This window comes from Amblyomma americanum, chromosome 10 (assembly GCF_052857255.1).
Source record: "Amblyomma americanum isolate KBUSLIRL-KWMA chromosome 10, ASM5285725v1, whole genome shotgun sequence".
Lineage (NCBI taxonomy): Eukaryota > Metazoa > Arthropoda > Arachnida > Ixodida > Ixodidae > Amblyomma > Amblyomma americanum.
The window spans coordinates 128,864,538-128,891,035 of record NC_135506.1 but is presented as its reverse complement, the minus strand read 5'-3'; the positions used below and the strand labels follow the sequence as shown (position 1 = coordinate 128,891,035).

Sequence of the window (26,498 nt, the reverse complement as noted above, 5' to 3'; positions counted from 1 at the left end):
CCTCAGAGAATGAGACTACTACCTTCCCTTTTCTCAAAAAATCCTGCCCTAATATACCTGACACTCCGTTTGGCAGAGACACCGTGTCCGGGCATACGTAGCAGGGGTGCTCCAATGCAATTCCGCCGAGAGAGAAGTGTAATCGGTAGAGTCCACTTATGCAAAGAGGATCCCCCGTTATGCCTACAAATTTGGTTGCCATACCACCAGACGCTTCCAACACCTCGCGGTCCCCCTTCCTTCGAAGCGTGTTAAAACTGCTCTCCTTAAGCAATGTCACCTTTGACCCCGTATCTATCAACAATTCCATGCAACAACCATTTAACTTGCAACGCACAACAGGGCATGCCTCGTCGGCCACACAAACTACCACCACCTCATCATCCACTGCTCCCTCCCCACGCTCCTCAGGCTGGGGAGGACTAACTAGTTTTTTGTCTCGGTATCTGGAGCCCCGCTGTAGGCTTGCTTAGGGCGTGTCTCGCCTGCTTCTCTTTGTGGCTCCCCACGGCGCACGTTTTGGCAGAACCTGGCGATGTGTCCGCGACCCTGGCAAGCGAAGCATACGATTTCTTCAAAATCTCGCATACCGCGCCTGTAGCTTTGTGGCGGTCTCCGGTTTCCAGCGAATGGGCGCTGTTGAGCGCGCGCTTCAACCTGGCATTCTACCTGCTGAGATAGCAGCTGTTCTAAGCGATCTAACCGCTCTGTCAAGAGAGCAACCTCAGGGTTGAGCACCGCTCTCTCTATGACGCGTACTCTCGCTGCGGCTGTCGTTAACGCCTCATTTTGTTCCTCATCCAATGCGGCCTCCACGGCTTGGTCGAAATTGCTCGGCTTGCGCGAGAGCACGAACCGGCGCACGGGGTCTTGCAGACCAGCCACGAACAAAGCGGTCATTTCCTCTTTAAGTAGATCCTCCGCGTATTTCTTCCTTAGCTGGTCTCCTTCCTCCTCCCTGCTTAACGTATCGCGTGCTAGGCGCTGAAGCCGCGACGCAAATGTTCGCACGTCCTCCCCTACCATCTGTCCGGCGTCACGGAACCTCTGTACCCGCACGTGACGTGGTTCAGTGTCGAAATGCTCAAACGCAAGCTTCTTAAATTCCGCAAATGATTTTGTGGATTTTACTTTTTCGTCTCGCCATGCAAAATCATGAGCAGCTCCTGCCATCTTACACCTTGCCATTCCCAGCATTTGAGCATCGGACCATCCCCCCATTTTCCCAATCTCTTCTAGCATGGAAAAGAAATCGCAGATTGGAACCCCTGTCTTATCTCCCGTAAACGTCGGAATGACGCTTCCTAATGCCAGCATGCTTGCTCCTAGCGACGGCTGTGGAGTGGGAGCTCCCTCAGATACAGACATTTTTTTTTCTCAAGCCCTCCAGTGCCTCAAGCCTCTCAAATGGGGGTAAAAGTCCCACAATCAGTCCCGTGATTCCCTTTTGATTACAATTTTGAAGTCATGAATGTCGCAGCATTCAGAGGACATTTGCTTTTGAGACCCCACTTCTGACACCAGTGTGATGACCCCCATAATGCGCAGGTCCACACGGGACGGAGAGGCAAAGAGACACCGTATGGCTCAGTTTAAACAAACAGGTATATTCAATAATTACACATGATTAAGGTTATACATCAGAGGCTGGGGCGTCCGAGCTTACGTGCCGACGACTTCATGGGGGCGATGGAGTGGCTCCGGAGTTGGGCTCGAGCGGTTGCTGGCAGAAGCTGCACGCCGTCGGGCTTCGGCGCTGAAGGCCCTCTTGGCGAACGATGTCGTCCTCAGCTCAGACTGGACTGGACTGCATCCGTTTACATGTGCTCTTAAGCACTTAATTAACAAAGGACTAAGGGCGGTCATTTCCAGTGGCCCGACCAAAGCATCAATTCTCCAATCAAAAATAACATGCGAGATGGGGACAACCCCTTGGGTTGGGCTTAGCCTCGAACCCAGAGTCTGTTAACAATACAAACTAAATAAACAACAAAAACGCCACCACTCTCTCTCAAGTGAGAGTATACACAGGCTCTCTCTTCGGAGCTAATCCTTGCCTCAGGCATGCATACCGCCTCCCACCATCGGTTCGCGTCGCTCGTCAACAACAGAGGAGGGGGCGAAAGGGCCCACGATGCTGCCGCGCTACCGACGGCGGGACACAGCTAATAAGCATGAATGGGTTCGTCTGTTGCTCCGGGAAACCAGATTAAGGGTCGCCCCTGTTTTCCCACATTCTTGGCGAGTCTTGCCTGTCCGCCATGACAGGTGTCCGTCACGGCCATCCTGGGAATGCGCTTTTGTTCACTTGCGCCTGTCTTTCCACATTCTTGGCGAGTACTGCCTGTCTGACTGACAGGTGTCCGTCACGGCCCTTCTGGGAATGCGCTTTTGTTCACGAGGCACCGCGGGAAGCTGTGGGTGCCTTCCCGGCGATAGCCCACGTCGTAAGGGGGTGGGGGGTCCGTGCGTCAAGCGACAATTTTCGTTCCCGGTATGTACTCGGGGCTCTCGCTTATACTGGGGAGCGGTTTCCGCGTGTGCCGGCGTCCTGCTTTCTGCAAAGGTATGCAGCTGGAAAAGAGGGGCGGCCTTAAGCCCCAACTCGATGCACACACAAGGAATGTACCTCGTAGCACACAAGGAATGTCACACTGTCTATACTGTGGCCTCTGCTCACGTTTCCGTGCCGCCATTACGTCCGTGGCTTCAATCAAAAACCGACTCTTCTCATCTTCCGGAACGTGACGAGCAATGTTTCGAGACATCGCCAAAAGATCAACTGGACTTACGTCAGGTTGCAGACAGAACTTCGGCCCACGCTCCAAGATGCGCTTGTGCCGTGCATCTATTTCCTCGTCTCCCAGGATTAGCAGTTTGCCCTGAGCAACTGTGCGCCTCTTCTGAGCAGGCAGCGTGAGGCGTACAGTCTTCCACATGAACTCCGTTATTCCGTCGGCCGTCTTTCTCCAGTCTGCCAGTTGTCCTCTCCGTCGAGTACCACCGTTATGTGCTCGCGCATCTCAGTGCGAGTCTTCGTTGTTTTCTTCCTTTCAATAAAACTTCAGTTGTTAGTCCAGCCTCGTCTTGTTTGCTTCTTCCTTTGTGTCGCGTCTTCCGGCTGGTTTAAAATGAGTACTTACCAACTCGCCCACTCCTCAACCTTGTTGAATTTCATTTCTAGTTCTTTGGGCTCTTTTCCATGTGTCACTTTCAACGCACATAACCCGTCAGTGTTGGTGGCTATGATAGCGCTCAGCATCTGTAGAGCCCGGACGGCGTCATGGTTTGCCAAGCACCAAATTTGCCCTCCTGATGTCCAGTCCCTGTGTGGTTGGTTGCAGCCGTCCCCGGGCCATTCGAGTAGAATAAGCCGCATCTTGGCTTCGGAGTGGTGGAGGCAAGCCCGTCTTTACAGGGAACTGTTACGCGCGCACTGTGTTAGCAACGGTGGTACTCGACGGAGAGGACAACTGGCAGACTGGAGCAAGACGGCCGACGGAATAACGGAGTTCATGTGGAAGACTGTACGCCTCACGCTGCCTGCTCAGAAGAGGCGCACAGTTGCTCAGGGCAAACTGCTAATCCTGCGAGACGAGGAAATAGATGCACGGCACAAGCGCACCTTGGAGCGTGGGCCGAAGTTCTGTCTGCAACCTGACGTAAGTCCAGTTGATCTTTTGGCGACGTCTCGAAACATTGCTCGTCACGTTCCGGAAGATGAGAAGAGTAGGTTTTTGATTGAAGCCACGGACGTAATAGCGGCACGGAAACGTGAGCAGAGGCCACAGTATAGACTGAAACCCGTGTGTGACTACCCGGTTGACAACCAATTGCGTCTGCTGGTGTCTGACAAGGAAGGCTTCTTTGTCGTTGTGCCCAACGGCATCTTTAATGAAAAGGCCTCGGCTGCGATTGCTAAGACGTTTAAGAAGGTTAAAGCAAAGCCATCATCTTACAGGAAGAAGGCTATTGCATGGCTTGATGATCACAATCTGAGGTCATTGAGTTCAAGGGTGAAGGTGGCCTCAGAAGTCCATTTGGACGTTTTCTTCACGGCGAAGACGCACTAGGTGGACATTCCGTTCAGGACTATTGTTTCAGAACGTCGCACCTGGCAGTACGAGATTTCCGGGTTCCTGCAGAGGCACCTGAAGACGCTGAAAGTTCAGGATCCGTTTTTGATTCCAAGTTCTTCTACTGTGATCTAGTTTCTTATGGACAAGAACCCGGGCACGTGCTCAGCAATGAGCATCGACGTGGAGGACCTTTACTATTCATTGCCACAGGACAGACTTCTAAGGTGTGTGCAAGATTGCATCACGGTGGATAATGATGAACAGGATTTCATTAATGCGTGCGGAGTATCGGTGGCTAGCTTCATGGAGCTGTTGTCTTTTTACCTCAACTCCACGTTTGTCTGTTGGCAAGACAGCATGTACGTCCAGAGGTCAGGCGTTTGCATAGGGTCACAGGTCGCACCTTTGCTCAGCGACATTTTCCTTTCCAAAGTTGACACTGCTTTACAGCCTGGTTTGGAAGCCATCGGCGTAGTAGCGTTTCGCTACGTTGATGACTACTTGATTTTCTTAGGCAAGAATGATTCTGATAGGTTGGCACAAGATGTTCTAGGAATGTTTAAGGAGGGCGGTCAGGGCCTCTCTTTCACGTCTGAATTTCCTAAAGATAACCATTTGCAGTTTCTTGATTTAGACCTGTGCTTTGGTGACGATCACGTATGTTGGGGCTACAGCCCCAGGTCAGGGAAGCCTCTGCTTAGCTATCAGTCTGACCACTCGAGGTTGGTAAAGGATGGCTTGGCAGTCGCATGCATCAAGTCCGCTTTACGTAAGTCTTGCCATCACCGCGTTGAGGACTCATTCTCGCAGCAGGTTTCAAAGTTAATCGCAGCTGGGTTACCAACTGCCCACCTTGCCCGCTTGTCTGAACGTGTTTTGACTCGCTTGAGAAAGAGCAACACGGGGCCGGAAGATGCTGACGTGGAGGTGCGGCGAAAAAAGGTGGCCGCCTTTCCCTACCTCCATGGTGTTTCACACCGACTCAAGAAACTTGCGGCGAAGTATGACGTTGGCGTTGTCTTCACAGCTAAAAACAAGATAGGAGGCTTGTGCGCCAGCGTAAAAAGGAGGCTTGATAAAGCATCAAGTGATCGTTCCCGTTGCACAGTGTCACATAAGGCACGGCTCACCCCTTGCAGAAAGAATGTGGTGTATCGCGTTCCGCTGCCTTGTGGTCGATGCTACTACGGGCAGACGGGCAGATGTCTAAATGTGCGCCTGACGGAGCATTCTAACTCTCTGGGTGGGAAGGCGAACTCTAATCTGGCGTTGCACGTGCAATCTCGAGAATGCAAATCGGACGATGATCTGTCTCTTTTCACGCCTGACTTCAGCGACACTACTGTAGTTTATAGAAATGAAAAAGAAATCTGTCGCGAGATAGTTGAAGCCTTCTACATTGCTAAGGCTAAGGACACGTGTGTGGCTAAGCCGTCGGTAAACCTTCACGCTAAGGAATTTGCCTTTTTAGATAACTTGTTAGTAAGACCCTGACATTGAAAAAATTTTTTGTGTGCCCTTTCACTGATACGGCTTATGTGCGCGCGCATCTCAGTGCGAGTCTTCGTTGTTTTCTTCCTTTCAATAAAACTTCAATTGTTAGTCCAGCCTCGTCTTGTTTGCTTCTTCCTTTGTGTCGCGTCTTCCGGCTGGTTTAAAATGACATTAAGTATCTTAGCCATATTGCTATAAGAAAAAGAAAGTAGCAGAAAGTAGAAAATAGGTAGAGAAGTTTATAGACTGATTTTTTTAGTTATAACATCGAGAAAGAAAATTTACAAATGCCAAGTAAGGTGGCAACCGCCTACACGCCGTTTCAGAAGGATGTATTCATGCCATGAAAGGTTAGTGAGGTGGTCATAAGTTAAAAATGGATTTTATTTCTTTTTACAATATCGGTACAGTTCTGTATCTAACGTTTTCTTTAACGATATTTTGCTTTTCATTTCAGGTAAGGTACGAAATTTTTGACTCCTTCATTGAAGACATTGGGGACACCTTACGTGAGCATCCTTCATATATTCGGGCTTGAAATGCACCCCACAGCTGCAGCTGATTACTTAATTTTTTTGAAGGTAGACTGCATATTGCCTGTGACTTTTTTTAGTTGTAGCCTTCAAACAAAAGAAAAAGACAGATGAGGCTAAGACGCAGCTATTTGTCAAGACAGACTAGCAGCTTCAACAGTGTTTCCAGTCGTTTCCCAGAGCACGCGGAGAATGTGTCCTCTTTAAAACTACCGCCTCACTTTCCTGCCAAGAAACGGTATTAGTACGGCCTTGCCTGGCTTTTCTTTCGCGCATGGTCGTCAAAAAAGCTCTGAAACATTCCTAAGACTGGCTCACGAGCAGTCGTATAGTCTTAGTAAGACTAGGAGTGATTCAGTCTTGGGAATGACGATTCTCGGCGCTCTTCAGATTTCGGTCACTGGTTCTTCCTTTACCAGGGGAAACTTGTTTTTAGGCTTCTCCTGCGCCATTATTTGTGGCACCGGCCAGGCTTAGAAGAAAAAAGAAAATGGTAGATAACGCCAGTGTAAGCTATAAAAATAAGCAGACATCGAACGTAAAAGAGACAATTTTTGGGCTATTCGGTAGTGTATTTAATGCTTTCTCGCATGAAATACACCCAGTTGTAAGTCAGCGCTGTGTCTATGTTCATTTCTGCAGTCCCGTGCTTTCGTGCTGTTTCGTTCCAGTATCGAACGTAAAATTTGATATTATAAATGTTGTGAGCATCTACATAATATGCCTGATGCTGTACATTAATAAGTGTCGGGACTTACTTCAAAAGCAGCTCTTCTCATAAGATATCTAGAGCATTCATAGACGAATCGTGGGCAATGCAAACCAGGGAGGTGGCTATCAAAAGAGCGTGAGGCTCAAAGCCCCCTCCTCATTGTTCTGAAATACTGAGGAACGAAGATCATAGGGAGGCCCTCGTGACACGATTTTCGAAATCCGAGCCATTGTTTTTTCTGCGAAGGGCTCGGAGTAACAGGCGATCCTGCCTGTAGCGGGGCCACTGGCAGCTGACACACGTACCGGAAAAGGGAAGCCGTCGAAACGAATGTAGCAATCAGATACCAAGGAATTCTGACGGCCTCATGTTGCGTGCCTAGGTACCGGTTACGCACGCCGAACCCATGCCGGCTTTCACATTCCGCAGGCATGTATCTTCTTCGGCTGTTTCACATATCGCAAGGCCTGAACGTCAACTTGCCATTCATCCTTCTCTTGCCATCCTTGTCGTTCTCTAACCGAGCACTGTGATTATAAATGTATTTGCCCCTTTGTGTCCCTTCTAGGCTTTATTACAGTGCAGGCGGAAACGACAGCTCAACACCAAAACAGTCCTAAAACAGAACTGCGAAGCGGCAGCGCTAAGCCTAATTGGCATGAGCAGTGGCGGACTTCACAAACAAACGTTTACGTAAAGGTGGCCTGCTAAGTGAAGAGCACGCGCTGTATTGAGGATTAACGGCGACAGTTGTCCTGCTAAACTTTGTGGCAGCCGCAAGAATCAACTATTAAATCACTGTGAAATTCAAACTGGACCCGGCCACCCCTCTCAAGAGGTGCGATGCTGGCGCCGTAACTTGACTGCTCTTTATTCTGCAAAGGAATCCTGCTCTTCAATGAGCTAAGACACGGAACTTGTGTTCCTCTATGCCCCCAACTAATATCGTCAGTAAGGTGCATCTTCCTTCCTGCTCGTATTCGTTGGACTGACATGGCTATAGGTGTAGAAGTAAAAAGGGAAGAAAGGCAAATTCTGAAGCCCTGTTGAGCAGGTGAAGAGAAACAAGTTCGTGACGAGTATCAAAATTCCAAATGGGAAGCTTGAAGGGAACTGTTGCTAGCGAGTGTAGAGAGAAGGCAATAATGCAAGTGATCATGACGGGTATTCTGGGGAAATAAAGATCCTTGCCCATCTAATGTAGACGCGTATAGCCGTGAGCCGTCAAAGCGCTTCTAATAGTTAACATGTTTCGCTGAAATCTGCCTCGCGGCGACAGACAATCGAGGCCTCCCAGGTTGGAAGGCAAAAGACGCTCGCGAAGTGCGTGACGGGTGGAAGACATACAGAGGTCAAATTTTGTTTACGAGCCAAGTAAACAGCAAATTGACAGCCATCAAGCGCTGACAGGTTCTTCTGCCTGGACTAGCTCTGTTTACCCTATACACACCGGGCAGATGGCAGCAGCAGCCCATTCCAAAAACTTAGCCGGCCGTAGAAATTTCGGAACCTTATGCTGTGTGCCTGAATTGGCGCCTCCCGGTGTAGACGCGACAGCATTTGTGGCCTTTTTTTCTTCGCCGTTAGTTACCTGCTACAAACCATGAGTGAACGTTTCAAGCAGCCAGCCAGCCAAGGTCAGGGGCGGTAGCGGCAGCACGAATAGCCTTGGAATCTGTAAATGCAGAAATCATTACTCTCAACAAGAACCACGGAATAGCACCTAAAGTACGCAATAGCCCTACGCTCCAGCAGTCGAATGTCAAGACTACTACATCACATCACCGCAGCGGTGATGTGATGTCGTTTGAGCACCCGCCTCGCATGCGGGAGGTGCTGGGTTCGATCCCCAGTGCCGCCGGGTACCCCCGATGATACAATGGGCACAAGCTTTACCACGCCTGGAACTCGGCTTCTTTAGGGTGAAATACTTGGGAAATGGGTCTTTCACCTCACCTTGAGTCGAAGAAAAGTACCTTTTGCCATGGCGCTCTTTGGCAACAGATGCCCTTGCGCCATAAAAAAAAACATCATCATCACTACACTATATCTTACCGGACGCACAGGCAATAAAATTTCTTCACGAAAAATGCAAGAACACAAAAGAAAACCCCGACTGCTCACGGCAGGAATCTCTGTCCTATCTTCCATGATTGTCGGCTGTTGCGGTTGGACTTAACGCATGAAGACAGTAAGCTGTGCTAAGCGAACTCCAGCTGCGCTCGCTTCGAACAGCAAATTGGTCCCCTGCCCGAGTGGTGTATGAGAGTTTAAGATAAATGTTGTTGACTAGGCATTCTTGCGTGAAAACCGTGTTTAAGAATAGATTTTAGTTTCATAGAAGATTAGTGGTACCAGTGGCGTAGCCAGAAATATTTTTCGCAGTTGTTATACGCCGCCGATAAAATAAGAAAAGCAGAATCTGCATCCTAATAATATCGTAGTTATTTTTCTGCTACAATAAAGCTGACAGGTTAGTTGTCTTGTTAAATCTAATATCAACGTAAACATACGAGTTCACAGAGGACTCCGAGGACTTGATTCGTAAATGAATTAATCAATGAATGAACTTAATTTCCTCGTCACAGCGAGTGGAGCCTGGGACTAAAGGTACCATCGACCTGACGAAAGGTCCCATGCAGCCCCCTACAGTAAACAGTTTCGACAGGAGTGATGAGAGAAATAAATACATATAAAAGGGAAAAGTAAAGAATTTCCAAAGGCATCAGTTCAGTTCAGTTCAGTTCAGTTTATTTCCTTAAAGACCCCAATTCAGGGGTATTACATAAGCGGTGGGGCTACGGATATAACATGAGGTTCTAGTCTAACATCATCTGCGTTATCTCCTGGTGGAATCTTGATGGACAGGTAATGGCGGCGACTTGGTGGGGAAGGCCGTTCCAGTCAGATGCTGCTCGGGCAAAAAACGAGGCCGAGAATGTAGTAGTACGGGAGCGTGGACGGACAACTTGGAGCGGATGACCAGTGCGCTGAGATGAACCGTTGAAGAATTTGTGAAAAAGGCAGAGGCTAGCAATGCGCCGGCGATGGGAAAGAAGCGACAAGTTAATTTCAGCTTTCAAAGACGATACACTGATGTCGTATGAGTATGCGGAATGAATGAATCTAACAGCGCGATTTTGAACTCTTTCGAGGTTAGCCTTCAGATAGTTTTGATGGGCATCCCAGATGGCTTATGCATATTCAAGTTTAGGCCTTATCAGTGACGTATATGCTAGTGATTTCAAGTCTTTTGGTGCATCACGGATGTGGCGTTTGAGGAAACCTAGTTTTTTGTTGGCCGATGAAATGATGTTGACAATGTGTGCATTCCAGGATAGGTTAGTTGATAGTGTGATGCCTAGGTACTTAAACGTTAGCACAGATTCTATTGGTAGGTTGTCTATTGTGTAAGTAGAACGAAAAGGTCTAGGACTTCGGGTGAATGACATGAGCTTGCATTTGTTAGGGTTAAGAGTCATTAACCACTGATCGCACCATTCTTGTACACTGTTAAGGTCAGTCTGAAGAACGTGTTGGTCTGGGATGTTAGTTACTGTACGATAAATGACACAGTCGTCAGCAAACAAGCGGATTGAGGAAGATACATGCAAGGGTAAATCGTTAATGTATATTAAGAAAAGAAGGGGACCCAGGACGGATCCTTGTGGAACGCCTGAGGTTACGGGCAGGGGGCTAGACGACTGGCTGTTTATGAGCACAGATTGAGTACGATTAGTAAGAAACTGTTCTAACCATCTTAAGACATGAGGGTGTAAATTTAGGAGGGAAAGTTTTAGCCGCAAGAGTCGGTGGGATACTTTATCGAATGCTTTAGCATAATCTAAAAATACAGCGTCAGTCTGGATGTTACAGTCAAGGTTTGCATGCAGGTCATGTAGAAAAAGTGCCAACTGTGTTTCACATGAAAATCCTTTCCTAAATCCATGTTGTGAATGTTGAAAGAAGTTGCTAGTATCTAAGAAGTTCATGATTTGTGAGTATATGACATGTTCCATGATCTTGCACGGCACGCTGGCTAGTGAGATGGGACGATAATTCATAGGGGAATTTTTATTACCTGATTTGTAGACGGGAACGACCTTTCCCACCTTCCAGTCGTGAGGCAAAATACCTGTAGACAATGACTGCAAAAATATGAGGCACAAAAATTTTGCAGAGGTATGTTTGATATTCTTTAACACTTTCGAGTTGATTTCGTCGATGCCGGCCGAAGATGAGAGTTTAATATTTTCAATTTGGGAAACAATACCACCAACAGAGAAGGTTATGGCCGGCATGTTATTCGTTATGTTTCTGGGAAGGGTAGACGCAGAAAGTATGCCGGTATCCTTAGTGAATACAGATGCAAATGCGCGATTGAATACGGCAGCACTGTCAGCACCTGCGATTATTTCATCACATTCGTTAGTGAGAATAACTTCACGGGGCTGTTGCGGGTGTATTATTTTCCAAAATTTTTCTGGGCTGTGACGTAGGATGTTAGGCAAATCATTTCGGAAAAAGGAGTGTTTTGCGTCGCGGGTGGCTGCTAGATAAGCTTTTTCGGCTGCGTAGTATTTATTCCATGCTGAAGTGCTCGGCCTATGCTTGGCTGCGCGGAAAAGTCTTTTTTTCTTATTTTCTATTCGTTTTATGGACCTTGTGAACCATGGTTTGTGGCGATTTTCATGAAAAGTGGTTTTCGGAATGAATTTGTTTGTTAGTTCATGTACCTTAGTTTTAAAGATAAGCCAGTTGTCTTCAGGAGATCTGTTATGAAATGATGCTGCAAAGGGTGGAAGAAAGGCAGTTAGTTCATTATCTATGGCCTCATAGTTCCCTTTGTCGTACAGAACAATAGTTTTTTTGTGAGTGACACATGGTGTTGGAACAAAGGAAAATGTGGCATGGATAACCTTGTGATCACTGATCTCTGGTAGGAAGCAAATCGACGTTAGGCTTTCCGGATGGTTTGTTAGTATCAGATCTAAAATACTGGCGGAGTTTTTTTCTACACGTGTCGGTTCCGTAATGAGTTGCGTAAGGTTAAAATTAAGACACACGTCAAGAATATAATTTGATTCAGTGTTAGCAGCCGTTTGGGTACACCAATCAACGTTTGGAAAGTTAAAGTCACCGAATAATAGAATATGTGCGTTAGGGTGAGATGTAGCAACGTCATACAGTATTTTATTTAATTTTGTGCAGAAATCAGGATTGCTGTTTGAAGGGCGGTAGCAGACGCCAAGCAATACTGTTTGGGGCGAGGCTCGAATGAGAAGCCAAAGAATTTCCAGATCTGAGGCAAGGCTAATTGGCGTACATGACAACTGTTGGCTTGCTGCTATTAACCCCCCCTCCCCCCCCCCCCCCCCCACCTCGTGTTTCCTTACGATCTTTGCGATAAATATCAAAACCGGGAAAGTCTGTCTGTATTTCATTGTCGCTAACATCGTTGGTCAACCAAGTTTCTGTTAGGATAAGCAGGTTGCTATCGGATGATGACATGAGGTTGAATACGGTATCGCGTTTCGGAAGAAAGCTACGAATGTTAGTAAAGATAACGGAAAATGAAAGCTTATGCTGAGGCGTGGGATGAGAACAGTTTCTTACTCTGGTATCACGAGATGATGGCTACGAGATTTCTTTGACTGTTTCTGATGATGCATCGTAGTAATAGCGCTTGGGGCCAATGAAGAGAGTTTTGAAGGGAAGGGTGAAAGCTACTTTTTTGGCTTTTGCAAACGCAACAAGGTGTTTGCGAGCAGTTCTAACAGGCCGTGAAAAATCTTCACCGATACTAACATTGGTACCCTTCAACTTGCGTCCATTAGTCAGGATAAGCTTTTTGGTTTTGTGGTATGTGAGCTCTACGATGATTGGACGGTCTGTGCTGTCAGAGTGGCGGCCGATTCGATGAGCGCGTTCGATTTCTTTTGTGTCTAAATTTATGTTTAAAAGGCTACTACATTGATCAATGATTAGTTGTTCCGATTGCGCCGAGGTTTCAGATGGGGTCGTATCGCGTATGCCGTAAATTATTAGGTTGTTTCGTCGGGATCTGTTTTCTAAATCATCAATACGGTTTTCTAAACTGCATATGAGCTGGGTAGTTTGAGCTGTATCACCTTTGACGCTGTGAATTTCTGTTTGCAGAGCCATTAGGTTTTCGTACTGACTTTCTACTTGAGCCATCTTTTGGCTCAGATCAAGTAGTTTCTTATCTGTAGCTATGAGTTGGTGCTTCAAATCTTGCATTTCCGCGATTAGAGTGTTCTGGCCGGCATTTAATTTCTGTAGTTCAATTAGTACGGCGGCATTGTCATTAGGGCCGGGGTTGGTTTCAATATCCTCCGACAATAACAGCAATGAACGAATCACGGATACGCATTCAGTTATAATGGCAAGACAGATCTGAGGGCTCGGTAGCTGTATCAAAGCGTAATTGCTAGATTTTTTAGAAAAGGATTCCGTTTTACTAACCTGCATGGCGAAAACCATAGGGTTACCTGGCAGTGTTGTGGCACAGCCACCGAGCCCACAGAGTGTTGCTGAAGGTCGCTGTTCTTTTATATGCTGCTGGTGGATTGCTGTTCCTGTCGCTTGGGCCGCCCAACGTCGGTCGAGTTCCCAGGCATCCACGGATGTTGCTTGAGCACGTGTTGCAGCGGCGATGACAGTCACGAAGTCGGTGTCCAATCTGCTTTTTTCCACTCCGGCGCATGCCTCGACGGCACACTCCAGTGTGAAGTCAGTAGAGCAGGCAACACGCAAGTGAATGCGGCGATGAGCACCTGCATGGCGAAAACCATAGGGTTAGCTGGCAGTGTTGTGGCACAGCCACCGAGCCCACCCATATTACACTTGTAATACGCACTACACAGCCACAATGCACACATAGCACAACTGCACTGTATCAACATCTATTTTCGCACAATAAAAAGCAATCGTACGCCAAATCGCGGCTATTTACAATATTTTCACAGTATATACAACAACACAAAAGCTTCTGCTCTACAACAAAGTCAACAACTGCGAACGGATGGTATGGTCAAAACTTCTACCCCACCAATTTGAATCTGCGTCCGGTCGCACAGGTGCTTTAATGAAAACACTTTCTTTTCGCCATAGTTTATGATGAATTGAGGAGCATGCAAAGGATGAAAAAGTAGGCATAGGTGAAAAGGTGCGTTTATTTGAGTGATGTGGGCCTACAAATAAATGGAATGCCATAGAAAAAGAGGGGGGGGGGGAATGCAGCACTCAGAAAATTTCGGGGGGTGTTCTGACACCCACATGGCCTCCTTCGCTACGCCCCTGAGTGGTACCGAATGAAGCAATAATTTGAACGCCCTGCTTTTAGTCCCATTTTTACCGCTTCAACTTTTCTTAAGAATTCAACCCGCCTGGTGAACGCACCCTCATAGTTTCTGAGATTTTTTTGGAAAAAAGTAAGTTGAACATGCGTGTCAATACGCTATTCTGGGGAAGGCACGGCTGGAACCTTGGAGATCGCTTTCGCACTGGAAGCAGCTGTCCTGCTCTGCAAAGTAAAGTTTTTTTTTAAAATAGAAAGCGGTTTTTTTACGAAGTGTTTCACGAAACGTGAATCAAGGAGTAAAAAAGAGGGGCGCTGTAGCTAGGAGGGAACAACAACTTGTTGCCGTCGGGTTGCGCTTCTCTGGGCATTTTTCTAATTCGACATAATTAGTAAGTTACCTGCGATTAAATGTTCAAATTTCTAATATTCTGTTTAGCATCACGTGCGTTTCTATATAGTGTAGACGGCGTTCCGAAGCAAACGACATAATTTTTCATACAAAGCTGTCGTCTACGGTGTCGTTATTTCCAGCGGCAATAGAACCGAACTGTCGCTGATGTGCCATATTTTCCTTAAGGAAACACGCTATTTCCATATGGCGCTGTTGTGCCCAAGGCAGACTAGCAAATGCAGGACGCGTTCATAATCCGCCCAATGGCACATTCCCAAACCAACCCATCGAACAGACAGGGCACGCCAGACTCCACTACATTTTTTCACAACTATCCCATAACCTGGGCGAAGAACCTAGGGCCACCAGTAGTACCACTGCTGCCATCTTATTAAGGCCTGAAATGGTTTGGTAGCTCAACTGCGTGGTTGCAGAGCAGAGAGCTGTCCTTCAAAAAGGCGGATAGGAACTAAAATGGACCTGCACGTTTGTTTAATCCCAGAGCAAAATTGGCCTAATAGCCTAGAAAACGCCTGTATGGGGTGAAGCCGCTGCGATTTGGGAAATGGCGGGAAATAAACAAGAGTTCGAGTCAGACTGACCTTGGCCAATGTAATGAAAGAAAAAAAATATTGCCGCCATTAGGTTTCGAACGCACGGCGGCGCGAACAGACCAGCTTCGCTGACTACTGCATGAGAGCACTATGCTTTCACCACAGCCGGTCACGCCTCACGTTAAACTGCAACACACTCTCGAATTTCAAGTTCCAAGTGTGCACAAGTCACGAAAGAAAAGGAATCGCGCTTTCAGGTACTAAGCGTCTGTGTGCACCTGCTAAAGCCTACATTCGCGCATTATCTCCTGCTTAGCAATGTTAAACTGCTAGCAAGTGTTTTATTTTAAAATAACACAGGGCATTATAATGTAAGTATCACCAGGTGATATTACCCTACGACCGGTAAAAATTACAACTGCACAGCTTTGTAATGCTGGCTCGGCATCAATGTCAACATCCGAGCGGTGACGGCGACGTTAGTGTTCCGTATAGATCCCGTAAAGGATAAACAAATTACGGCATATCGCTGCGCGTTTATTCCGCATCAATCAGTCTTTTTAGGAAGGCTCGTTTAGCATTGTTGTTTATTGAAACGACTCTCACGTCACTTGTACTCAACCATCGTAGCCATCGTTTGAAGAGACAATTAGAGAAAATTCGATTATAATTATTTACTTGCTGAAGGTGAATGTATCATAGTACTAAATGTATGTGATGCATCCTTAGAAGAGCAGCACACATGTCAAAGTCTGGTATCTATACTATTTAAACGTTAGGGCGCCCCCTTTGCTGCGCGCACTGGTGTACTCACAGTTTTTGTTTAGCGAGCAGGTGTGCAAATTTTATTTGTGGCTGGAAGGTGACGCTGCTGTGATTAATGCAAACGCTCAATTCATGGAAATAAAGATCATCATTTAAGAGCTCGGTGCCATTCTTCCCCGCGTGAAGTATCGGTGTCATTTTTTTCTGAGCCATGGAAAAAGGAAAGGCTAGGAGAGGCCCTCGATATCCCATCTGCATAATGTAAAGTGATTCACAGGAACTGCTTTCGCAGGATTTTAAAAGTGATGACACCTCAGCTTACAGGCATGGTGCATTATTCAGCGAAATTTAATTGCCAATAGCTGCTGAGGCATCTAAAATGGCAGGTCTGTTTTGACTCTTGACAGGGGGCTGCCTTTGTTGGGAACCTGGCGGGTCCATTCTTGCGTGTGTACGCTCACGTCGATACTCAGGTTTCTTCTGCTTCCGGCCTACGGTTCCATTACGTTCCCTAAAAACTGCATGGAATCAAGGGCGCGCTAGCATGAAGCAAGCTAGAAAGTGTAGTTGCCACTGTTGTATTCGAAGTTCGTAGCCGCCAACTCTCAAGCCACAACTGGCAGAAGACTGCGTTGCTCAGCGCGGATTCGGAGGTGAAACTCTGCACGATGAGCTGGGCTTTAGCGGGTCAACGGAAGCGCGGGTTTACTACCACCTGACGCTGTCGTGAGGGCCCACGCGGAATATCGCAAGAAGACCCCTAACCCGTCATTCTCGTTGTCTTTATGATAATAAAGTTTGGCACCGCCACCCTTCGTCTGTTTACGGCAGGGAATACTTCTGCTTGGGGCAGGTAGTCACCACTGGTCCGAATCATGAGAGGAAAATAACCGCGATTTTTATGGTCGACTTTATTCCTGAGAATCTACTCCTGTCTTGTTATTGTTAAAGCTTTCTCTTACCCTTAATAATGTTCACTGATTGTTTTGTTTTACTTTGATGTTAACTTCGCTTAATGTTCTTGTTGCTTTTTATGTAAAAAGAACACGTTGTTTTCAAACTGCCTCCCCTGCGATAATGGCTTCGAGGCGACGCAGGTATTCTGTAAATAAATAAATAAAATAGAAGGATAAGAATTGAGTTAAGCGCATATGAGAGGTTCCGTCAGATAATAAATGACAGTTTGCCGATATCGGCTAAGAGAAAAGCACAACGTTTGTATCTTACCGGCACTTACCTATGAGGCAGAAACGTGAAGGCTCATCAAAAGCGTTCAGGTTAACGGCAAAGTAGCGAGCTTCGGAAAGAAAAATTATAGGCTTGATGTTGAGACACCATAAGCGGGCAGATCGGGTGAGGGAACAAACGCTGGTTAATGGCATCCTAGTCGAAATCAAAAGGAAGAAATTAGCTTGGACCGAGACAATGTGAAGACAAGGTAACCACTTCTTCTCAAGGGTGACGGACTAGATTCCAAGAGAAGGCAACCGTAGCAGGGTGCGGCAGAAAGTTAACTATGCGAAAGAGATTATGAAGTTTGCGGGGACATGGTGGCCGTTGCTTGCTAAGTATAGGGCCAATTGGAGAGACATAGGAGAGGTGTCTGCCTTTCTATAGGCGTAGTTACGCTGATGATCATGATTACCATCCGTTGATACTTAAGATTGAGAGGCGCATAATTGGCTTACTGGGTCAGTTAGCATCTTAATTGCTTTATGGGGTGGCGGTCGTGTCAACCTGCATTAGACGCCGTCTTGGGCCTTCCTTTTCTCAACTCCAACTTCGGGTTTACCCCCACTAATGTGTGTAGTACTGCGTGATGCTCCTTTTGGTCTAGCGCCTAACACTAATCGCGCAGCGGTGTCTTGTACTCACCGGCTCTTCTGTGAACTGCTGGCAGCCGCCGCGACACGAGATTGTCAGGTCTCTTTGGGTTTCGCACTGGAAGCGCCGCATGTGCAATCACACTGAAAGAACAAGAGAACTTGCATGGCGGAGCCCTGGCGTCCAGCTTTTAAAATGAGGGCGTACAAACCTCTCCTGAATCAATTTCTTCCTTCATGATTCTAGCCATGACGAATGTTTGACGGACCCTCGCCGCCTTCAAGGTCACTGCTTGGAAAGAAACAAAGGTCTTTGTGTTCACCTTTTTTCTGAACTCTTCCCGGAATATTTGTATGTTACGGGCGGCACATCACGCTGTCTATTCCATTGTATCCAACTTTTGGCCTGCACTAAGGGAGCGTGAGCCAAAGGCAAGCGTGCGGCTCGCTCCTGTGCTCTGCAGGACGGAAATGTTTTGGGTCACGCAGTTATATGAATAGGTTACGCAAGCTGTACACATAGATGCTGGTCATCAGGGTGTCCGGGAACTCGAGACCGCAGGCCGAATTGACACGGTCGCACTAGCAGTAGTCAAGAGCGTGTCTTGCTTTTTAGGAGAGGCACCAAAAGAACCGTGGAAATCCTCCGGATTCCGCGCACTCATGTAAACAATTTGGCGACCGCGTAAGACCGTACAAGGCTACTAACGTCGCTTCTTTGCACTGGAGCCACATGCCATATTCTGGGGACGTTATCTGGCTGTCAAATGTCCGCACCCGTATTCACTGTTGGTATTGGTGTTTCAGCCCAGAACAACCGCGCTGTTGTGGCTCAGTGGTTAAGGCACTCGGCTACTGAGCCAAAGTAGCAGGATTGGCACCCGGCCGCAGCAGCTAGTTTTGACGGAGACGAAACACAAAAGGCGCTGGTGTGCCGTCCGATGTCAGCGCACGTTATAAATCACGATGAGGTCGATATTACTTCGGAGCCGTCGAATACAGCACCTCTTTTTCTTCTTTAACACCGGCTTTCCTTCCTTCCCTCACAGCACGGCAGGCGTGTAAAGCAAGACGTTAGACAGAAAATGCGCCATTTCCTTTCCTCAAAAAGTAATTTTTCAGCAACTTCGCTTTGACGGACAAATACCGGTAAGGCGCGCAGTTCGAAGCCTACAGTCAAAAGGTTGGTTGGAGGCGTGAACCAAATAGGCCACTATTATCACTCTGGCGTGGCTTGGGATACCACCCGAATTGCACAGAATGCTTCTTTGAAAGAGATAGGAGCACATCGCTAACTTACCTATCACGTGACCACATCTTGCACACTGCACATGTCGCTCCTAGCCCCTGAGCGTACGATGGATTCGCCGCTCACACCAACAGTACGATCGCATGTCCGTGGTATGTAACGCAAACGTCCTATGCGTAAGCACGTCTTCTGTATTCATGTTCCGAACCGCAGCGGTGGCCTAGTCATTTGAACATCTCCTTGCCCATTGCAGGTGCAGGGCTCGATCCCCATGGAGTGCCGCCGGGTGTGTAACAAAGACACATTTGGGTACAATCTCTTCCCTGCCTCATGCTCGGCTTCTTTCGGGTGAAATCCTTGGGAAATGTACAATTGACAACACTTCGAGTAAGAGAAAAGACCTTCGGTCATGTCGCTCTTTGGCGATAGATGCCCTTGCGCCATAAAATTCAACATCTGTTCTTATTCCTTGATGACCTGCGGCTTCACAACAAGACCCATGCTGGTTTTTCCGCATTATCTGCTTTCTTTTTAAAGTTGAGCTCTCGGCCTCTTCATCATCTCTTGTTTTCCTCTTGTCGGCCTGTGCATCATTGCTGCACAGGCGATTCGAGGCTTTAGGCAACGCTACTTGTACAACAGAAAACCCCGCCCCTTTTCTGCACATATCTACCTGGTCCATGCGCTTCTCCATGGTCATCTTATACGAAGAACACTTCCTGGAACTAAAGCAGTGGTTCTCAACGGCAGGCCTGCTGATATAAGCCGTCGCAGGAATCATCGAGCCATCAATGCTGCACAGGCGATTAGAGGCTGCAGGCAACGCTACACGTACAGCAGATAAGCCCGCCCCTCTTTGGTGCAGATATTTACCTCGGACATGCGCATCTACACGAAGAACGCTTCCTGGAACTGCAGCAGCGGCCCTCAGCGTCAGCCTTGCTGATATAGTCCGTCGCAGGAATCATCGAGCCATCGTTGCTGCACAGCCGGTTCGAGGCTGCAGGCAGCTACTTGAACAGCAGATAAGCCAGCCCTTGTTTTTTGCAGGTATCTGGCACATGCGCATCTACATGATAAGCTTACACAAAGAACGCTTCTTGGAACTACAGCAGCGACCCTCAGTGGCAGGCCTGCTGATATAGGCCGTAGCAGTATTCAACGTGGCAGCATTGCTGCACAGGGATTCAAGGCAGCAGGCAACGCTACTTGTAAAGCAGCTAAGCCCGCCCCTATTTTGTGCAGGTGCTGTGTGACTGTTTTATCTTTTTGTAGGGTAAGGTATACTGGCCGAGGTATGGCAGTTTCGCGTGGCTCCTGGAGAGCCGTGCTGCTCATGCGCTAGGTGCAGTGGTGCTGCGCGCGCCTCACCTGTCTGCGCATTCCAGCGTAGTGCCGTTATAGAGGCGGCAGACGCACTGGCGCCGGCGCGTGCTGCACCTCGGATGAGCAGTAGCCAAATCTGACGCTGCGCCGGAGCCGCTTCAAAGCGCCTCTCATTTTGTGCGCATTCGCAGAGATATCAGTGGGTGTACACATATAGCGGGGCGTTTGCCAGTTTGGTATAGCCACGGAGAAGGAGAGCGAAACTGCTGCTCAGCGGCGATTGATTCTGAGCGGCTCAGTGTAGCCCACGCTACGGATATACTCGCAGAGCCGAGCTAAGCCATTGCTAATTTTTTTGCAGAAAGTAGCCCTAGAATCATTCCTGCACAATTACAGTTGCATCTCTTGCAAAACAACTTGAAAAATTCAACCAAGGGTTTGAAGAAACAAGGAAGAAACACTTCAAGCTATCAGAGATACAAAAAGTGAACTAGCTCAACGCTCGAAAAGAGAATTTGAAGTATTCAAAGCTGATATTGAGAGTTTCATATCAAGCATTACTTTCATGATCCAAACATTCGAAGAACTAACGTCTGCGCAAGCTGACATTGACGCCCCAGTGAAAACGCTTGCTGTTAGTGGCAAAGAGCTCGCGCACCGCGTGGCTGTGTTGGAGGAAGCTGACATTGACGCTCAGTGCTAAACGCTTGCTGTTAGCAACAAAAAAGCTCGCTCAACGGGTGGCTACATTGGAGCAGTATTCCCGTCCTTAAAAGCTCGAGATAAAGGTGAGGACTGCATGTAGTTAATGCTGTGTGGGCGCGACAAGATCAGCTGTGCTGTAGGGCCTGAGGATTTTGAAGCTGTGCATCGGGTGCCTACACGTTCTTAGGAGAATAATCTGATAGCACGTTTTTGTTCCCGTTGAAAGAGGGTTTGTGCATAAATAAAAGAGGGGATGGAGTTCACGCCGGTGACACAAGAGCGACAGAACGGCTGGCAGCGCAGAAGACGGCAGTCCAACCGAAACGATCTCGTACAGCGCGGCGACAGTTCTTTCATCGTCGCATCGTCACTGATCTGCCTAGGCGGCAGCAGGCGCGGCCGTCATGGGTAGGTACAATTGCCCGGGAACGAAGAGGAGCCACCCTGGCGACCTATTGCGAGGCCAAGACGAGCGGGTCGTAATAGGTCTTCAAGCGGCTCACGTAAATGGCTTCTCGGCCGCGTTGGCGCAAGTCCGAAGAGGGGTTGAGCGGCTCCACGATGTAATTGACAGGCGACGCTTAGAGGACGACGTGATAAGGGTCGTGGTATGCTCTGTGAAATTTTAACGATAATCCTGGTGGTGTGCCTGGAACCCAGAGCCAAACTAGGAATCCAACCGGAAAAACGTGTTTCCTGCTATAGTTATCGTGTGGGATGCTTTTGGCGGCCTTGGGATTCCGAGGTAAAAGAGCGCGCCGATTGGCCGCATTCCTCTGCATGCTTTGCCGTTTCGTAGAAGGCCTCGGAGGCGTCAGGAGCATATGGTAAGATGGTGTTCATCGTGGACGACGCCTCACGCCCATACAGCAGGAAGAAAGGGGTAAAGTCGGTGGTTGACTGCGTGGCGGTGTTGTGCGCCTGCGTCACGATAGGATGGACAGCTGCCCAGTTGGTCTGATCTGCTGCGACGTACATCGTGAGCTTGTCTCCGAAAGTACGACTGAAGCGCTCGGTCAGCCCGTTAGTTTGAGGATGGTAGGCAGTGGTGGTCCGATATACGATGCGACATTCGGTAAGCAGAGCTTCAACAACGCAGGAATAGAAGACGCAGCCTCAGTCCCTTAGCAGCTCGCAACGTGTTGTGATGAAGACATGACATCAATGAGAAACGCAAGCCACGAGTCTCCGCTGCTCGGCAGGCATAACAGCGATGGCAACAGACGAAAGTACGGGATCTGTCACTGAGGAGCAGGCAACTTCGCTGGGAAGGGGAGACCAGAGAAAGCATCGGCGTCCATGTGCTTACGGCCAGAACGGTAGATTACGCGGATGTCAAACTCTTTAAGGCGAAGAGCCCATCGAGAGAAGCGACCAGATGGATCTTTGATAGACGATAACCAGCAGAGCGCATGACGGTCCGTGACGACGTCCAACCGGCGGCCGTACCGATAGGGCCGGAATTTCGTTAGTGCCCATACAATAGTTAAACGTTCCTTCTCTGTAACAGATAGTTGGATTCAAGTCTGGTGAGCACGCGACTCGCATACGTAACTACGTATTCTTCAAACCCATCTTTTCACTGAGTCAAGACAGCTCCCAGGCCAACGCCACTACCATCCGTAAGGACATCGGTAGGTGCTGTGATGTCATACTGTAGGAGCATTGGCGGTGAAGTCAAAAGATGGCGCAGGGTAGTGAACGCTTCGTCACACTCGGCCGTCCAGCAGGACGTGTCATTGCTTCCGCCAAGTTGCTCCGTGAGCGGCGCAATAGTCGACACGAAATTGAGTACGAAGAACGGGAAATAGGAACAAAAACCTATAAAGCTTCGAAGTTGCTTGAACGAAACCGGTTCAGGTTATTGCGCCCCAGCAAGGAGCTTGGCTGGGTCAGAGAGTGTGGAGTTCGCTGACCTTTCCGCGAACTCGTTGATATTGTGTCCGCAAGGAACGCCGCTCCAGTGGGGTCGGAAGTCCCCAACAAAGGAGCCGGTCCCATCCCTGCCGCCCCTTTGTGCAGCGGACGTCCTCGTTTACGCCGCGCCGTCACGGGGATGACCCGCCGGGAAAAACGCGAACCAAGTACAGCTAACGACATGTGGTTGTTAAGGGGTTGACGAGGTTTCGGGGGCGCACGAGATATTAGCCGAGTGACCGGAAGCCCACTATTCCTGTAACGACTGCCTACTTCCCTTAACGACTGTGTTCTCTTTGTTGCTGTCAACAACCTGAGTCATCGCCTCGTCGGCACATGTTTCTAGCGTCTGTAGTGCCGTGGGTGGCGTGGGAACGGAAGCCGCATTTGTGTTGTTTGTGTAGTTATTTGAAACCTCCTTCCCAAATGTTTTAATCAGACCTTGTTCCCCAATCTCTGATCAGTGGGCGGACCTTATTTTCCTTTCCCTAACCACTGATTGGCGAGATGGGTCGTTGGTTATCTTATTGGTTGCTGTCCCCGCTAAGGGCGGAGACAGAGGGTTTAAAACCAAGCGCTCCGGGTTGAGCGGGGGCTGAATTCGTCTGATCCACGATTTAGTCATGTAAATAGTTTTCTCCTTGCTTTGTTTCTTCTCGTTTTTTTTACCTATGTTGTAAATAAATAGTTAACCTTCTCCTTTCCTTGAGTAATGTGAATGTTTGCGAGTAGAACCACCGGGTCATCAAGAAACCCCGATTTCATCTTCAAGTAGTTTCCTCTCATCGCCACCTGAAGGCGGAAATTCAACTGGCACAGTCGACACAGGATCGCAACTGGCGCAGTCGACACAGGATCGCAACTTCTTTCTACTCAAGGCATTGGACGGAGGGTGAGAAGAACAAGTCGGTGGACAAGCTGTTGTCCTAAAGGAGAAAACGTGAAGCTGCGTCGCAAGACTGACGTCGAAAGCTTCGGGATCACGGGTCGAGTTCGAGAGGACGTCGGAGGCTCAAGTCAGCTAGGAGCTGAAGGAGCCGGGCAACAACAAGCCATCGAGGGTTCGAGTCAGCGAGCTGCTGAAAAGAACCAGGCGTCCACATCGAACGGGTTCGAGTCAGCGAGCTGCTGAAAAGTAAAGAGGCGACCAAGTCAAGCCAGTCAAAGGAGGCAGAAGTCAGCGAGCTGCTGAGAGATCCAGAGCTCAAGTCGTCCGCATCGAGGAGCCTGTCGTCATCACTGAGGACGACGAGATCACCGGGGCAGAGAGCAACCAGTAAGGTGGGATACCTTTCTGCTTTCTCCGAATTCACCATGTCGGTGTAGGGTTTATGTGCTAGAAACGATAGCGCGGAAAACGGAGATGTCTGCCGTACGGTATGATCAGGAGGGCAGGATGCGATGCATTGAGCAGGAGGAGGCTGAACAGCTAAGCGAAATTGAAAATTTGAAACTGCAAATTGAACTGGAAAAGAGAAAACTTGCAGAGATGCAGTTAAAATTAAGACAGGGGGCGAAAGTCGATAGCGAGGTCTTATTCGCATCAGTTCAATGTTTTGTCTGTATGAAATTTGGGCATTCGATGATTGAGTGTTCGAAAAAGCAAGAACAAGATATTCCCGCGGTGAGGAGAGAGGTGTGCGAGCTAGTAGCTCAGGTGGAGGTACCGGCGCCTGATAAACCAAGTTCCCAGTCGGAGATGGCTGTTGACAAGGTCAGTCAACCAGATAGGGTAGACGATCTGGCATGCCGCAACTTGGAATCCGAAGGTCAAAATTCTGAAGCCTGTGTGGATTCAGGGACCGAAATTACAAAAGGGCAGTGTGCGGTTCTCCAAAGAGCAAAGCTGATCTAACGTTGTGTGCCGTGCCAGAACAGATCGCTGAAGGCATAGAGGCGTTAGTCACACCTGTGAAGCACGCGCTGTCAGAGCGAGCAGATATAGAGCACAACCAGGAGGCGCAGGAGTGTACTTCTCGCAAACAAGCGTTCAGCATTGTGCAAGATCCGGTCGGAGCTAACTCTGAAGCAGCGGGAACGCGCGAGGAAGAGGTAAATCAGGATATGATAGCGGGCACACTCCTTGCAGGCGATGGTAAGCTAGCTGCCACAGATGAGTTGGTTATCCAGCTGGAGCTTACACTGTGCGCAGCGACAGCAGATGTAGCTGTAGGTGTAGGGAAGTTGATAACACTTAAGACTTCCGCGCTGCTAGAGCAGGCAGAAAGGGTGCAGCTGCAGGAAGTAAATGAGGAAGCTAATGTCGAAGAGCATTTCAAAATTGCGCACGAATCTGTTAGCGAAAAACCTGAAGCTTCAGTAGAGCTTCAGGCTGATCCGGAAGCTGCCGATGTTTATGCAGCAGATTGGGAGTTAACAGCGACAGCTGTAGAGAGTTTCAAAGCAGGTAGGGAACTCCGAGATTCGGATACTGCATTCATACCTGCAAGTCTAAACATGAAGCATAATACCTCATTGCCAGAAGTGCGGAACCAAGCTGGTCAAGGTAATTGTGGGACAAGAATGCTTGAGGAGATGGTTTTCCTTCATGAGAACATCGGCTGCAAGCTCTGCAAACAGCTAGCCTCACCTGAAACCCGATGTGAAGCTGCACGTGCGGCAACAGATCTCAGATCTAACTTTAGTACAAGATTCAGAGTAAGGGCGAATGCAGACGCAATACAAACAGCAGCCTTCGTGGCCCGTGGGGAGTCTGTAAGCTCTATTAATTTTGAGAAGAGCGACAAGGGAGATCCGATAGCGGCGGTAGCCTTCACAACCGGCGCCGTGCCGGATAAATTGGAATTTTGGTCCAATCTTGTGGACAAAGCTAAAAGGAAACATCTTCTTTTTCGAGATGTAGGGGGCTAGAAATCATTCTGCCAATTTAGTGCACCGATCTGACATGGTGGATTCTGGAATATGCAGATTGGTGTCCTAACCTTGTGTGTGCGGATTGAATTAACCGCAATATGCGCGCGTGTGTACGTGTGTACGGGTTTGTGGACTGATGGAACAGCCGAGCATACATGGGCGCGTGTGTGTAATTTAATTTTGTGTTCCGGCAAATTGTGACTGAACTTTTATGTCACACTGACAGCAAGTGTCCGCGTGACATTCTTGGTTGGGAGGTGTGGAGTTTGCTGACCTTTCCGCGAACTCGTTGATATTGTGTCCACAAGGAACGCCGCTCCAGTGGGGTCGGAAGTCCCCAACAAAGGAGCCCGTCCCATCCCTGCCGCCCCTTTGTGCAGCGGACGTCCTCGTTTACGCCGCGCCGTCACGGGGATGACCCGCCGGGAAAAACGCGAATCAAGTACAGCTAACGACATGTGGTTGTTAAGGGGTTGACGAGGTTTCGGGGGCGCACGAGATATTAGCCGAGTGACCGGAAGCCCACTATTCCTGTAACGACTGCCTACTTCCCTTAACGACTGTGTTCTCTTTGTTGCTGTCAACAACCTGAGTCATCGCCTCGTCGGCACATGTTTCTAGCGTCTGTAGTGCCGTGGGTGGCGTGGGAACGGAAGTCGCATTTGTGTTGTTTGTGTAGTTATTTGAAACCTCCTTCCCAAATGTTTTAATCAGACCTTGTTCCCCAATCTCTGATCAGTGGGCGGACCTTA

The 26,498-nt window shown here is 48.4% G+C and overlaps 1 protein-coding gene across 1 annotated transcript in view; it reads left to right on the top strand.

Annotated features, from left to right (window-relative positions):
- The window catches only part of LOC144107607 (uncharacterized), a 456,961-nt gene that overhangs the window by 363,703 nt on the left and 66,760 nt on the right, over positions 1 to 26,498 (top strand). Inside the window, exon 4 of the mRNA XM_077640706.1 lies at positions 6,031 to 6,082. Within this exon, the coding sequence (XP_077496832.1) occupies positions 6,031 to 6,082 (52 nt within the window). The remainder of the gene's footprint in view (positions 1 to 6,030; positions 6,083 to 26,498) is intronic.